The sequence below is a fragment of the Ornithodoros turicata genome, chromosome 1, assembly GCF_037126465.1.
Source record: "Ornithodoros turicata isolate Travis chromosome 1, ASM3712646v1, whole genome shotgun sequence".
Taxonomy (NCBI): domain Eukaryota; kingdom Metazoa; phylum Arthropoda; class Arachnida; order Ixodida; family Argasidae; genus Ornithodoros; species Ornithodoros turicata.
The window spans coordinates 175,048,350-175,064,247 of NC_088201.1; the positions used below are offsets into that span (position 1 = coordinate 175,048,350).

The 15,898-nt window shown below is 47.3% G+C and overlaps 1 protein-coding gene across 1 annotated transcript; it reads right to left on the reverse strand.

Annotated features, from left to right (window-relative positions):
* Positions 1-4,023: 4,023 nt before the first annotated feature.
* Positions 4,024-5,233, reverse strand: LOC135390566 (uncharacterized). Its single transcript, XM_064620303.1, has 2 exons — positions 4,981-5,233; positions 4,024-4,811 (listed from the first exon to the last, which is right to left on the reverse strand). The coding sequence occupies exons 1-2, from the start codon at positions 5,231-5,233 to the stop codon at positions 4,024-4,026; spliced, it is 1,041 nt and encodes a 346-aa protein (XP_064476373.1).
* Positions 5,234-15,898: the final 10,665 nt, after the last annotated feature.

Below are 15,898 nucleotides of genomic sequence, written 5' to 3' on the forward strand. Positions count from 1 at the left end.
CATGAAGGTCGGGTCGGGTTAAGGCTATATATGCGTCTTGCTATCATCTGTAACAACAATTAGCGCAGTTTCAAATGACTGCAGCGTTACTGCATGTTGTCCTAGTTGGCGCTTTCATACGATCGCAGAGCGCCGAAGTTGGAGAAACTATGTCGAATATCAACACGTCCCACTCCTCGATTATCGCCGTCATCGCACGCGACCATGATTCTATCATATGTCGCTGACAACCACAAATCGAAACCGAAAAAGACGTATTCGAGACGCAAATTTTGGCTGTGCATGCAATGGGACGCTGAACAGCGGTGTTCAGCCCAACGTCAACATAATTTCGATATTTAACCGTAATTTCACCGAACTGTAGGCCTCATACGAATGTTCAGAGTTCGCTAGCAATCCACTAAAGCCGCGACAGTGCTGAGGATGTATGAAATGTACCGCCATAGGCGCCGGCTGCGGGGGGGGGCTTGGGGGCCTGGTCCCCCTCCCCCCCCGGAACTTTTCCTAGGAGGGGCCAGGCCCCCTCCGGGAAGTCTACCGAGCTGACACTCAAGACGAAAGTTTCGAGGGATATCCTAAGAATCGACCGCGTGTTGCACGCGATTGATGATGAACATCCTGCAAAAGTTCGTCTCATAAAGTCACAACACGGATTTCCTGATACCTTGCCCGACCTCTCTGTAAAAGGGGGGGGGCTTTGTACCCCGGCCCCCTCCGGCAGATTGAAAACTCTCCGCCTATGCGTACCGCGGTCTCGGGTTTCGGTGGGGCGGACTCTAAAATGGCGTCCGCACACAGCTGCGTACTAGTTTCGGTTTCGGTTACCGAACGTATAGCGACGCATTCGTACACGAGCGCGTAAGCTCAGCGCGTCGCTTTGCAGATGTTCTACTATGCATGTTCGTCGCCGCAACGTACAAATTCCAGTGCGCAGCCCGCAACAGCTTCGGAATAAGCTGCTGTGATATGCGAAAAAAAAATCGAATATTCAGACTTTTACGAATATTCGAAAACTTCGAATATCAAATTTTCGAATACGAATATGAATCGAATATCGCAAATATTCTATTCGTATTCGAAATTTCGAATATTCGCACAACTCTACTTTTAATGCTTGTCGAGTGAAGCCTCATATGCTGTGAAATAATTCTGCAACTTAGTTTATCGCGTAGGCACAGAAAGAATCCCACCGCAAGCTTTGTATTTGACGATCGTAGCAATGGCTTGAGCCAAAGTTTATTATTGCATGTGATTAATATTTAGGTGTCCAAGAACACTGCAAGGGATTGGTGTTGGTGGACAACGTTAAATAGTAGTTAGTAAAGTAGTAGTTAGATGTAGTTAAACTACATTGCAGTAGTTAAAAAGTAGTTTTAACTACTCCCCTGAAAAGTAGTTGAACTACTAGTTAAACTACTCACTCACAAAGTAGTTAGTAGTTATAGTTAAACTACTCTAGAAGTAGTTAGTGGCCATCACTGCTATTTTTATTGTGAGAAATGCACGAGCGGTTACAGGACGAGAGGGGCGTTGGAGCAGCACGAACGTCTGTGTGGAGACGTAAACGAAGTAATTCTCGAAATGCCAAAAGCGGGGGAGAGCGTCTCCTTCACCAAGATGCAGTGCATGCATCCCTACACCTATTTTGCGGTGTTGGACTCGGAAAGCATACTGGAAAAGGATGCACGCGTTAAGGACGCCTCGAGTGTGCACAGGATGAGCTCGTACAGCATCGTGCTAGTGAGAAGTTGTGATGGGAAAATAATGGGCGTAGATGGCTATTTGGGACCACACGCGGCAGAAAAATGCTTGCTGGCACTGAACGAATTTAGCGAACAAATCGATAGGCTGAACCGTCTTCCCTCACCGTTGGTCATGAGTGTGGTAGACCTTGTTCGACACGAGTGCGCGACGCACTGCGAATTTTGCGGGTGCGAATTTAACGGACATAGCGGAAGGTGTCGCATCACGACCACACCCATTCCGTAGACCCCGGTTCATCGAATTTTGTTGCGACGCTGTGTGATATGTGTAACCTTACGTGTCATAAGACCAAAGAACTTGTTGTGTGCATGCACAACCTGCAATACGATTTGAGCTCCCTTCTCCGCCACATTCATGTTCTAAATATGGGAGAACCGTGGATCTTAGCGTCTACCACAGAAAAAATACGAGGCTTCAATATTGGCGAGCTCCATTTCCGCGATACCACGCAGTTTTTCAACCTCTCGTTGTCTAACCTGGTAGAAACACTCCTCTCCAGCGGTGGCGAGAGTGCGTTTCATTGCACCCGCCAAATGTTTGGTGACCGTTTCCATCGCCTTCTCAGGAAGGAAATTTACCCGTACACCTTCGTCGACAGTTTCGAAACCTACAATTTGCCCGCACTACCGCCAAAGGAAGCTTTCAAAAGTGACCTGAACGACCAAGAGATCACGCACGAGGACTATCAGTACGCCCTCGAGATTTTCGAATTGTTCGAATGTAAGGACCTAGGAGACTACACGCGTCTCTACGTCACGCTCGACACTTGTCAGCTGTGCGACATCGTGCTGTATTTCAGAAAGATTGCGCTAGAGACGGATGGGATAGATATCTTACGCACCGTGTCCCTCGCCAGTTATGCGTGGAGTAGCGCTTTGAAGCTCACCAATGTCAAACTCGAGCTCATAAGCGACCAAGAGATGTACGAAACGATCGAGAAGGGAATCAGGGGAGGCATTTGTAAAAGCTTACACAGATACTGTCGGGCTAATCACGAGGGGTGCGACGATTACGACCCCCAGAAAGAAGATACTTTTATCCAGTATCTCGACATCAACAGTTTGTACCCGTACGCGATGACTTTCCATCTCCCCACAGGTGCTTTTGAATGGGACGATCCTTCGAGGTAGAGCGAGCGCTGAACACCCCTCCCACAAAAAAACTCTTGCTGACGTGTTACGACAAAGAACGCTACGTCGTTCATTATGCATTGCTCGCACTGTACGTGAGGTTGGGCATCAAAATAAAACGTGTTCACAGCATCATCTCGTTCCGGCAAGACAACTTTTTGCGAAGCTTCGTGCAGAGGAACGTCGCGTTAAGGAATGCCGCGTCCATGAAATTCGAACGACTTCTGTACAAAACCATGTCAAACAGTACGTTCGGTAAGACGATACAAAATGTGAGACGCATGAAAAAGTATGCCCTAGCCTACGACAAAGAAACCGCGCTCCGAAAAGCTAGCTCCGTCGACTGCCAGCATTTTCTCATTCTGAGTGACAAGTGCATCTTATACGAGATGAAACAGCGTCGCATCAAATGCACGCATCCCCTTTACGTGGGCTTTGCCATTCTAGAAATATCCAAAGTCTGAATGTACAGCTTCATCTACGAGTCTCTCTTTTCTCGCTTGACGTGTCCAGTGCAATTGATCTATAGCGATACGGAAAGCATATTTTTTTCTCTCACGTGTGAAAGCCTAGAAGAGCAGCTGATGAAAATTGAGAGTGAGCTAGATCTGTCCTCTTATCCACCGGACCACCTGCTTTTCAACGAGGAGGACGCGAACCAGATGGGGTACTTCAAAGACGAGACGGGAGGTGGTGTTATTCAGGAAGGACGTAGGGTCTCCGCGCAGTGCGGGATAAAACGCCGGTAAAAACTGATAAGGCCGAGAAAGTGGCGCAGTTACCGGAGGGACTCAGGGCGGAAGTTGGTTATGGCATCGACCTTGCCTTCCAGGGGGCAATGCCTTCAGAAGTGACTCCGTGGCCTAAGAACTCAGTGTGAATTCACACTTTGCCTCGTTCACGAGGATGCCGTGGTCAGCCATGCGCTGGAAAAGCAGGGGAAGGTGGCGCTCGTGTTCTTCAGGTGAGGAGCTTGCGACCAAAATATCATCTATGTAAGCGAAAACAAAAGGAAGCCCTCAGACGACGCAATCGATGAAACGTTGAAACGTTTGAGCCGCATTTCGTAAGCCGAAGGGCATGCGCGGAAACTCAAACAGTACAAACGGTGTCATAATAGCTGTCTTCTTTATGTCCTCTGGTGGTACGCTTTCATTAGATCTATTTTGCTGAAGATTTTGGCGCCGTGCAGGTTGCTGGTGAAATCTTGAAGCCTCGGAAGGGGATACCGGTCCGTTGTTGTGACCAGGTTTAATGCACGAAAGTCGCCACATGGGCGCCAGTCCCCCGTCTTCTTAGGCACCATGTGAAGTGCGGATGACCAGTTGCTAGAAGAAGGACGGGCGACACCAATGGAGAGCATGTGGTCGATCTCAGCGCGAGCTATCTTGAGCTTTTCGGGCGCCAAGCGACGCGGGCGAGCGAAGACGGGTGCACCAGTGGTGTTGATATAGAGCACGGAATCATGCGTCACCGTCTTCGTCCAGCCCGGTGCACAAGTGAGGCTAGGAAAGTCGCACAGGATGGTCGCATATGGCAACATAAGTGCAGAGATGGTTGGGCCGGCCGGAGGGGGAAGGTCGCTAGCCGAGGCTGCTGGAAAGGAGTGTGAGGTGAACATGTCCGCGACTCTCTTGCGAGCGACGTCGACCGTAAGGCGGAAGTGATTCAGAAAATCTGCTCCCAAAATGGATCTGTCGACGGCGACCACCAAAAATAACCATGGGAAGTTTCGTCCCAGTCCTAGGTTGAAGGTGAGGGAGCCCTGCGTGTACACGGGAATTCCGGTATTGTTGACGGCAGTGAGATCCAGCTGTTTGTCGAGGGCGGAGGCAGGGAGCACGCTAACTTCGGCGCCCGTCTCGACCAGGAATTTGGTGTGGGATGCCTGGTCCACCACGAAGTAAAGTCGGCTGCCTGGATTGCCGGAGACTGCCGCAGCCAGTAGTGGTTTCCGCCGGAGTTTTCATCCCAGGAGCAAGGAAGAATGCAGTGCTGGGCGTTGGAGCCAAAACGGCGATGGTAACGGAAGAGACTGGATGGCTGTTGTGGCGTAGGTGTGGGTGAACGAGGACGACTGTTTAACGACGCCGTGGGGACCTTGATCCTCGCCGCCGAGGGTCGTTGCGGGCGAGTGACGAAGCCACCAGGGTCGAAAGACGGGCAAGATCCGCTTGCAGCTGCACCACAGCACCCGTGAGGTTCGAAGGATGGGTGTCAGTAATGACGGCGCAAGTGGCTGGTCCAGACGCAACTGCGTGGGAGAATGAGGTGGCAGCAGGAATCGGAGCGACTTGCGGCGGGGAGACCTTCATTATCTTGTCCGCGTGAGCGGCCATGTCTTGCAGAGGGAGGGCGGTTGCCGTGGCCAAAATCATTTACACGTTCGCGGACAAGCGGCTCAGGAAGAGCTGCTGTAAGACGGTGGGATCAAAAGCCGTCGCGCGATCGGCAAGGAGATTTTGCATGTCGCGGAGGAGTTGACTCGGGCGGCGATCACCAAGCTCTTCGGCGGTCAGAAGCTGTTGGAGGCGCTTACGCTCCGATGCTGTAGTGCGCTTCAGGATGGCAGTCGTCAGGGCATCGAAGGGAGCGTTGGCTGGAGGAGCAGACAGGATATCGACTACCTGGGCGGCAATGTCTTGCGAAAGAACGCTCACAACGTGGCGGAATTTGGTGAGCTGAGTGTTGACGTGCGCGAGCTCAAATTGGCACTCCACCTGCAAAAATCATACAGTTGGGTTCTGGTGCTAAAGGGGGGAGGCCGAACGGCGAAATGCTGCACGGCTGCGGAGGTGGGCGGGGCCTTGCAGGACCGTGAGGCCGCAGGCGGAAGGGCGCCGGGTACGGCAACGGCGGGGTGTGCTGGCGGCGGGTCCATGACGGGTTTCGTTCGGGTCACCAATGTAGTTGATGGACAGACCAGGCGGGAAGAACAACACAGCTTTAATATTGTAGCCGTTTGCCACCAACTACGCGGAAGGAATGAAAGGGGATCGCAGGCACCAGGAGCGCGAGAGGGGCGTGACACAGGTGTTGGCTTCGTCTGCGTCACGAAGCGGCGAGTCGTCTGATACATTTCCATTAGTGATAGAGGCTGACAATATGTTGAATGTACGATGTAGAATCAACACAATTATTTGCTGTATATATCTACAGTTCAGTCACTCGTGGAATTCCATCGTTCTTTTTGTTCACAATCCAGAATTGACCAGGTACAGTTGATACAACGTTGGCTCAGCTTCATCATTCTACATTCAACATTGTTCAATATTAGTCAACATCAGACTGGGGTGAACTCATGGAGACTGGCCAATATCGGTGTTCACCAGAGGATTACGTCACATGGGAAGAATGGGCAGGAATCCCAATGGAGGGCTCAGAGGTATCGTCCATTACTGCGAGGAATGACAAATCTGCAGAACTATGAGACGATGTACATACACTTCACAGAGACAGAAAACGAAGATTCGAATTCAGTGTAAGATAATTCATTTTGTTACATCCGAACGACCTTCACCAAGTAGATTTCATATGTTTCATGCAAGAGGCAAATACAGGGTTCTTGTGTACCCTGGTGGTCACAGACCACATATCGAGACAACTCTTTGCCTTATCTATCAAGACCCCCCAAGGCGAACCGAGGTGAAGCACTATTTAGTGAAACTGTACAGGAATTGAAAGACTCCTAATCATCGATGCATCGATCTATGTCAGTAATTTTACAACCAACAAATGTGGTGTGGTATTAACTCCGTGCTATATACAATGCACCCGGCTCACGTCTGAATGAATGGAGCAATGGTTGAGAAGTGCCATACGTACGATTAAAGGCCGTCATTTTTCGTTATTTTTCACAAGCTCTCATTTCTGGTTTCTCGCTGTTCCACCCAAGAATGTCGACTACGGCAATACCTCATGCCATTAAACTAAAAGATGGCCCCAAATCAAGTCAATGAAAGTGATACCTCTGTCACACGGGTTGATTGCGTGTCATTTTCATGTAGTGCGCTCCAACCAACGAATGTCACTTTCACTATGTGCTTACTACGTGGCTTAAATCAGTATCACTTATGTAGTGATGGCAGTTAGGATATATAAGAATTAACAGCTGCAAATTTTCTCCCCCTCCCGCAAACCTCCCTCTGAATGGTTTTCTTTGATTTAGAAACACTTCCTGTTAATCTTCTACCAACATTAAACAAATTATCCTCACACATCTGCCACGACAAAAATGGCCGCTGCCGGATCACCAAGATCGCAAAGTTGTCATACGCTGTTAACAAAAAGAATGAGTTACACAACAAATCAGCCCACCACAACAGGAGCGGAGAACGATGCGACTGCTCCATCCGACAGCCAGGCAGAGAACTGAATCGTAATGCTCTTTTCTCCTGTATAAAGTCGCGCATCTGCACACCCTAGCGGGTACTTGCCAGTGATGGCCAGTAGTTAACTACATGTAGTTAAACTACTAGTTAAACTACCATATTGTAGTTAAAGAGTAGTTGTCAACTACTTGCAGAAATGTAGTGGCAACTACTAGTTAAACTACTATTTTAAGTAGTTAACTACAGTAGTTAGGTTACTGAAGGCGCAAACTACTTCCGATTTTGCCGCAAGCGTTACGGCGCGATTGTGCTTCCGACTTTTACCTTGAGCTACTTGTTTGATGAGAACGGAGGTGCAGAGCAATTGTGTCGTGCATGTGTAGTAAATCTTCACTTTTAATGCTTGTCCAGTGAAGCCTCATTTGCTGTGAAGTAATTCTGCAACTTAGTTTATCGCGTAGGCACAGAAAGAATCCCGCCGCGAGCTTTGTATTTGACTGTCGTAGCAGAGGATAGAGCCAAAGTTTATCATTCCGTGTGATTCATATTTAGGTGTCCAAGAACACTACAAGGGATTGGTGTTGACGGACAACGTTAAGTAGTTATAGATGTAGTTAAACTACATTGCAGTAGTTAAAGAAATAGTTTTAACTACTCCCCTGAAAAGTAGTTTAACTACTAGTTAAACTACTCCATCGCGAAGTAGTTAGTAGTTATAGTTAAACTACTGTAGAAGTAGTTAGTGGCCATCACTGGTACTTGCTCAACTAATTTCATGACAAAATTATTTAGAATCACGCCAGCGCTACTCCCGTTCCTAAGGCAGAAGAAGATAGAAAATGGGGGATGCCCGGACAACAGCAACCAGCACCAGACGGGCATGGGCATGAAAATCGCAAACAAAGCGGGGACAAAGTTGACAAAAGAATTAGTTACACTACAAATCAACCCACCACAACAGGAGCGCAGACCGATGCGACTGCTCCATCCGACAGCCAGTAGAAACTGAGCGAGCGCGGGGACTGCGGAGCAACCGAGCGCACGTCTGCTCTCCGCGACAGCCAGCGAGCAACTGACTGGGGCGCCGCGCCGCAACCGCTGCGCATGCGCTCTTAGCGCCCTCTACGGCGACCACCTGCGAGAGGCTAAAAGAGAAGAGCATTCCTGCGCCCTCTTGCGTTGCTCATTGGGCGTGACGTCATCCCATTGTCCCAAACCTACACCGCTTTTTTTTTACATGGTCGACACAACTGGACAAGGTCAATCTGCAATGAAGACATGGCATGATGTCAACATGCTCCTGCGTGGCTCAAGGACGCGTACGCTCTAGACAGGGGAGCTATTATTTATTGAATCACTATCCCAAGATTATTTCCTTTATTCTTCTATAACGATTGCATAGGAAACTATTGCAGAAAAGCACCATGTATGACAGCTGATCGTAGGAATTCCAAAGTCTTACTAAATGAGGCTTACAAAAGAACAAAATATCCTAACACGTGACTCCATCAATGGCTAATACGAGGACTAGGCACTCAACAAATCAACACAGAATGCGGGTAACAAGGAGCGCAGAACGTTGCGTCTACTCCATCCGACAGCCAGGCACGGAACTGAATCGTAATGCTTTTTCTCCTCTATAAAGTCATGCATCTGTCCCTCTTGCGGTTGATTTCTGAACTAATTTAATCGGTAAATTATTAAGAATTGTTCTAGCACTATTCCCATCCAGGGCAGCACTAGCGTCATCGTCAAGACATGAACCTTTCTCATCCAAAAAGGAAAAATACAAAGCGTCAACGAGGAAAGCATGCATGTCGGGGCATGTCACTGCACTACAGGAAAAATCGCACGACTGCTCGGCAACAGAGCAAAGCAAACACAGAAAAACACTTGAACAGAGTGAAAAAGACACTCACCATCATCGGACACGTACACTACATTCCCTCATTGTAAATCCGTTCGTCACACACCATTCGCCAGTGACGAACCACACATCCGCATCCCATCAGAGGCAGACGGAACCCCACCGAAGCTACGCTTTTCCACTAACGGCCAACGCAATTGCTAGGAACAGAATTAATGCGTCCACACCCGTCAGTGTCCAAGAGAGAAGTGAATCCTTGCGCCCCCTGCAGGCCTTGCTCATTGGTCGTGACGTCGGCCTATTGTCTCAGGGCTACACTGTTTTTTCCACTAATGCTCCTCTGGACAAGGTCCACCTGAAACAATAGTGTCGCGGTATGACGTCATCATGCACCTGCGTGGCTCAAGGACGCTACGCTCTAGACAGGGGGCCTGTTATTTATTGAATCACTATCCCAAGATTATTTCCTTTATTCTACTACAACGATTGCATAGGAAACTATTGCAGAAAAACACCATGCATGAAAGCTGATTCTAGGAATTAAGCATTCCATTCCCAAAATCTTACTAAATGAGAGTTATGAATACAGAAAAACTAAATATCCTAACACATAACTCCATCAATGGCTACATACAACGAGCTAATCGAGACATGTCCGTCCCATCTGAGAGCCAGGGAGATAACTGAATAATGACGCTTTGTTCCTCGACTGGATAAAGCCATGCACCTGTCCCCCTTGTGGTTACTCTCTGAACTAAATGAATCACAAAATTATTAAGAATAGCACTACTCCCATTGAAGGCAGCACTATCGTCAAGACAAAAATGTGATGATGATGATGATGATGATTGGAGTTTTAATGGCGCATCGACAACACAGGTCATAAGGCAAAAATGTTCCTTGTAAAAAAGAACAAAACTATATGTAGAAGGAAAGCATGACAGAACAGGTCAGGGCATGTCTGCGCATGTTTGTCACACAACAAGGGGGAAAAAGCAAAGATAACACTTGAACAAAGCAGAAAACCAGCATCAAACTACTTCTACACACATACATTCATTTTATTCGAAGAACAGTGCTCATCATAAATCCGTCCAGGACAATGCCAATGACAATGCCACCATTTTTCTATTGCTACACTTTTTTCCAGTAACGGTCAATGCATTGCTACAGACTGCGTGACGTCATCACATCCTGTCTGAAGAAGACAGCGTCAAAGACAAACACTCCTATTATTTATTGAATCGCAAGGTTATTTCCTTTGTCCGACTCTTAATGACGTTCACTTTTACAATAAAAACAACAAAAAAAGCACCGTGCACATTAGCGATTTTCACCCCAAAGGCTCATCATGGTCTTTAGAATCACAACACCAGTAAACTGCTGCTCTTTTGCACACAAGTAACAACCAAGTTACAACACTGATCTTTTAAAATAATAAGTGAGACCACTCAACATCATCACCAGGCTTATGTAATACATGACCCTTTCTATGATCGTATACTTATTGTCTGAGGCTACACCTGCGAGCAAAAAGCCGCGAAAGCCGGGGGGTAAAGTTCCATTCGCGCACGACAAAGCACAAGACAGAACGCCTTTACGGGAACATGATGGCATTCCCACTATGTAAATGATTATTGCATTGCAGTTGAGAAAAACTACTACAAAACTATAATTTTAGGAGCTTATTAAAATTCTACTTTCTATGGAAACTATAATTGTCCTATTACTTGGATTGTTATTAATGAAGCGCTCCAATTTTTTCTCTGTTCCCATTTCAGCCTTGTAATGCAGTGAAGCAGACTCACATGCAAAATAATTAATTTACACTGAGGGTGCCGATACCTATAACCGCTTACCTCTTCAACATACCGAGCTCCTAACAACATCTAACAAACAAGCAGAGAAACCCACTTCTCAGCTTTACCATGCGACTTTCTTCTGCACAAAAGCAGAGATTTGAGGAAAGAGCAGCAAAAATTGCGCGCACTTGTGTTTGACTTCAAAAACTGAAGCATATGCTAATAAACTAAGAAAAAGACACTCATGTCTGGTATCAGATAATTCTTGCTTAATGCTGCATACACAGCCGCATTGTTCCTTTCGTACAGGACAAGGGCACACGAATTCCTTTAAGCGAGAAGGGAAAAGGCTTAAGACGGAGCGCTCAGGAATAATAGCAGACTCACCCGACATCGTCACGCGGCTAACACAAGATAACAACAAGATAATAGCGGCGGGTAAAATTGCAACACTGCTAAACAAGCCCCAACATGCCATGACGACGTCGCAAACCAGGATAAAAGCACGCACACACAGACATCAACTCAGGAATGCACAAGAAGAGGTGCTTTATTGGAATTTCGCCTCCACGCTCACATACCAGCATTTCTGCACAAATACTTATAACTGCATACAGCTTACTCCATCAACATATCAAGCAGAGTGAATACTGACACTCAACAACATATAACAAAAAACAAACAAATTCGATTCTCATAAACTCTCCTCTGCCGAGCGGCTTTCTCCTGCTCTATCTGGATGCCGACTTTTTCCCCTCACCTACATTCTGAGTAAAAGCAGTGAAAGAAGAAAAGAACCGCGAAAAACTCGCATTAGTGTCCCAATGGCTGTAACTGCAAGAAACCGTAGCGCACGCTAATAAACTGAGAAAAAGATACCCATTTCTGCCACCAGATAATTCTTGCATAATGCCACATACACACTCGCATTGCCCTTGCGTAAAGAAAGCACAGGACAGGGGTACACAAATTTCCTTAAGTGAGCAGGGAAAAGGCTTAAATATTAAAGGCTCAGGAATAATCGGAGAATCACCCCCTATCGCTACGCGGCTAGCACAACATGACACCAAGATACTAGCAGCGGGTAAAAATGGCAACACTACTGAACAAGTCCAGACATGCGACATCGCTTACAAAATACTGCTCATCGGGGAAAAGGCCTAACCCTGCGACAGAAAATCATAGAGCATACACAGCTTCATTTTTCTATTTCGCGTGAACTAAACGCGGTCTGCTTGGACAACGACGCACTACTTTTCTTAGGGAGCAGAGAAATATAGGAATTTCTACTGCGTGCTCAGATACCAGCATTTCTGCTCAAAAACCCCTGCAAAATTAAGCACTGCTTACTTCATCAAGATATCGAACACCTAACAAAATCAAACAAACAACCCCACTTCCACTGATAGAACACTATTCAGCTTTTACCAGTAGGCTTTCTTCTGCGTAAAAGTAGAGAAAATAAGAAAAGAGGAGCGAAAAATTACACGCACTTTTGCTCGCATAGCTACAGAGATAAAAAATAACGAGACACACGCTTATAAACTGTGACAAAGACGCCCATTTCTGCTATCAGATAATTATTGCATAATGCTAAATACTCATTTGCATTGTCCCTGCGCGAAGAAAGCACAGAAAAAGGACACACAATTTATCTTACTCGGACAGCTTAATACCATCAAGTCTGAATTTTTGAAAAGAAAGCAAACCTTGAACAGCGCTACGAAGGTGACAGATACATACTAACAAACAATCAACAACAGGGCCGGCGTTGGGCACTCATAAAATACCCTGCCCAAAACAAAGACTTCACCAGGTTCGCGAGGCAATTCCATTAAAAACGCTCGTCCTATCCTACAGATAGCAATGCAAACGAGACTACCCTTATTTTTTAAACCGCTATTTCACGCAATAGTACATAAACGTATCACTCGTGTCACACGAAAAGGCAAACAGATAGCACTTACTTGTCAAGTGGGGTCCCAGCGCGCGCACACACACACACAGACACACACTCACATTTTCACACTCACAAACACAAAGTCTATTTTCACAACCACATAAATCATTATTATTCCTCAGGTCAATAATTATCCTACCACCGTCAAAAGAAGGCAGACGCATGTATGCGAACGCAAAACAATAGGTCTTCGTTCCGGATGTAATAGGATATCGTCACTCGGCCGGCGCGAACCAAAAAAGAAAAAGAAAGGAATGCATGTTCGCTATACATCCACGAAGAAAATGGTGCCGTGCTTCTGCGCAGCGATCATTATACAGGAGGGAATTCACTTTGTTTTCCTTTTATTTCTTTGCACCCATATATTTTGCAAGAATACTATAGAGCAGAACGGGTAAATGTGAACATCATTTGCTACACACTGTAGCTCTCATCATTCTTAAACCAAACCACGTAACATGTGTTCTTAGGTCTTCACTAAATAGGTGAGCCGATAATGGCTCAAAATAAAATCAAATAAAATGATCATTCCAGCATCGCTGGCTGCAAGCTTGCGTACCCAACAGAGCAGTGCGCTCCAATGAACACGCCTTGGCCTGACCTTACACACCCGAAGCCTTTTCTGAATACATTCTGCTGTCGCCGGAATAAAATATTTATTGCGAGGGTACTACAATGTCAGCTCTGTTGCTGTTTAAGTGATAATACAGTGCGCACGAACCGCGCCCTACGCGAGCCGCGAGCCGGCCCGTGCGAGCGCAACACCTAGCCGGACAACACTGCAACGCTGCACGTTACAAGACCAAAATACAGCACTGCAACGCGGGCCCGCGTTGCGCACGCACGGGGAATCCGATCGCGCGCGTCGCGAGTCCAAACCGCGAGAACGGGCCCAGGCGCGGCTCGCGTGGGACCCCACTTGACAAGTAAGTGCTATCTGTTTGCCTTTTCGTGTGACACGAGTGATACGTTTATGTACTATTGCGTGAAATAGTGGTTTAAAAAATAAGGGTAGTCGCGTTTGCATTGCTATCTGTAGGATAGGACGAGCGTTTTTTGGCTCGCGCCGGCCTAGTGATGATATCATATTACGTCCGGAACGAAGACCTATTGTTTTGCGTCGCATACATCTGTGTGCCATCTTTTGACGATGGTAGGATAATTATTGACCTGAGGAATAATATGGATTTATGTGGTTGTGAAAGAAGGCTTTGTGTTTGTGAGTGTGAAAATATGACTGTCTGTGTGTGCGCGCTCGCTTTATTGCTTGCGGCGTCGCATAATAGCCGGGAGGCAGATGTACTTGCAAAGATCGGGGAATTTTCGTCTTGATCGTGACGAGCGAAAATTGACGAGCTACGGGGAGAGAGACGCGTAGCGTTTCTCCGTGTCCCTCGACGGGTGTGAGATGTAGCAGCTTGACAAAGGGTTCCGGTACGTGCAAACCCTTTCGGCGTTTTCAGAGAGTAGACGTTATCCACGAATTCTAGCGAGGCGTCCAGCTTGCGCGTCTGGAAATACTTGTTGAGTGTGTTACGCAGGGACATGGTTTCGGAATTCAAAGCGACGTCGCCGAAAGCGACGGGTGCGGCGTGCTCCAATAAGATGGAGGGGGCTTCGCGTTCGCTCATTTTGGGAGGCTTCACCGCACGACCTTCTTCGCGGGATGCTAGCGAGGCATCGAGCGCGTGTGCGAGCCGATGGTCCAATTCCACGGCTTTCACGTCTACGGGTAAGACGAAGTCGTATCGCGATTTATTGTACGCGAAAGAAACGTTTAATTCGGAAAAGGCTTTCCCAAATCCCTCTCGAGATCCGAGGTGACACGAAAAGTTCTCCCGGCTTCGACCGTGTCCTCGAAAGAAACCTCGATTTTTGTATCTTGCCTTTCGTACCCGATATTTAAAAAATCGTTGCTTATGCTGAGATCCATCAGACCGACTTTATAGCGATTCGAGAGCTGAAGCGGACTATCGAAAGCTACCATGAAGGCGTTGAGTTTATTCGAGGGAAGCTTATCCATGCTGGCGTTCGAGAGGACGTAGACGTATATTGACCACATCGCTGCTCGGAACCCAACTGTCGTGTTCTTTGTCGTAACCGAACCAGCGAACCAAGGAGAAGCTCTGACCATTCACTTTCGTCTTTCTCGGCACTTTCGTTACTGGCCAAGGCTGATTGGCGTCTCGGGTTACGACGAGTACCTCCTCCGGGAAGAAAGATCCGTCCACTTCCTTACTCCGGTAATCTTCCAGGTGCACGACAGGAGGGGAGGTGTTTCTCAGGCGGGAGACGGTGAAAATCTGAGGCGACCAACTACCTTCCGAGCTCTTAGGAAAACTTTTTCTCTGTAGTAGGACCCTTACTTTATCCCCCACTTTGAGCTTATTCTTTACGGAGGGAACGATGGGCTTCCCATTTATCTTATTGAACAGCTACAATTCGTTTTCGGGCGTGACTTTGGACGGGCTGATGCCCAAAGTCCTGTGTTTGGTGGTGTTGTAATCGCGCACGATCTTGGGAAGCACGGAAACGAAGTGGTATTTTCCGGTCACTCTAAAATAGCGGAATATTCTGTCGCGTAAAGTGCGTATGACCCGTTGTGCCTGCGATGCCTTGATTACGGGAGAGAAGGTGGAATATATGTGGACCTTCTTTCGTGACAGGTACTCCTTGACGGTCTTGTTGTAGAATTTCCCTCCTCTGTCGCAAAATATGCGTGTAGGTGCGTTACCTCCCCGAAAAAGTCGTATCATCGCCCTTTTCATTTCGGCGGGGCGTTTCGTCTTTAGCGGGAGGGTGCGCAGAAAGCAGGAAAGGGAATCGATCGCCACGAGAACGTAGCGGTAGCCACCGTTGAACCTCTTGTATTTTGAAAAGTCGGCGAGATCCATTTGCCACACGTCGTTGATCTTGAGCGCGATGATACATCTCCTATTAAACTTTCTTCTGACCGGATGGTGTAACGTGTAGGCATCCAGGTTTCTGAGAATACCGAGAGCCTTCTTTTGCTCATGTGACGCGCTTTTCTATAGCGGTCCACT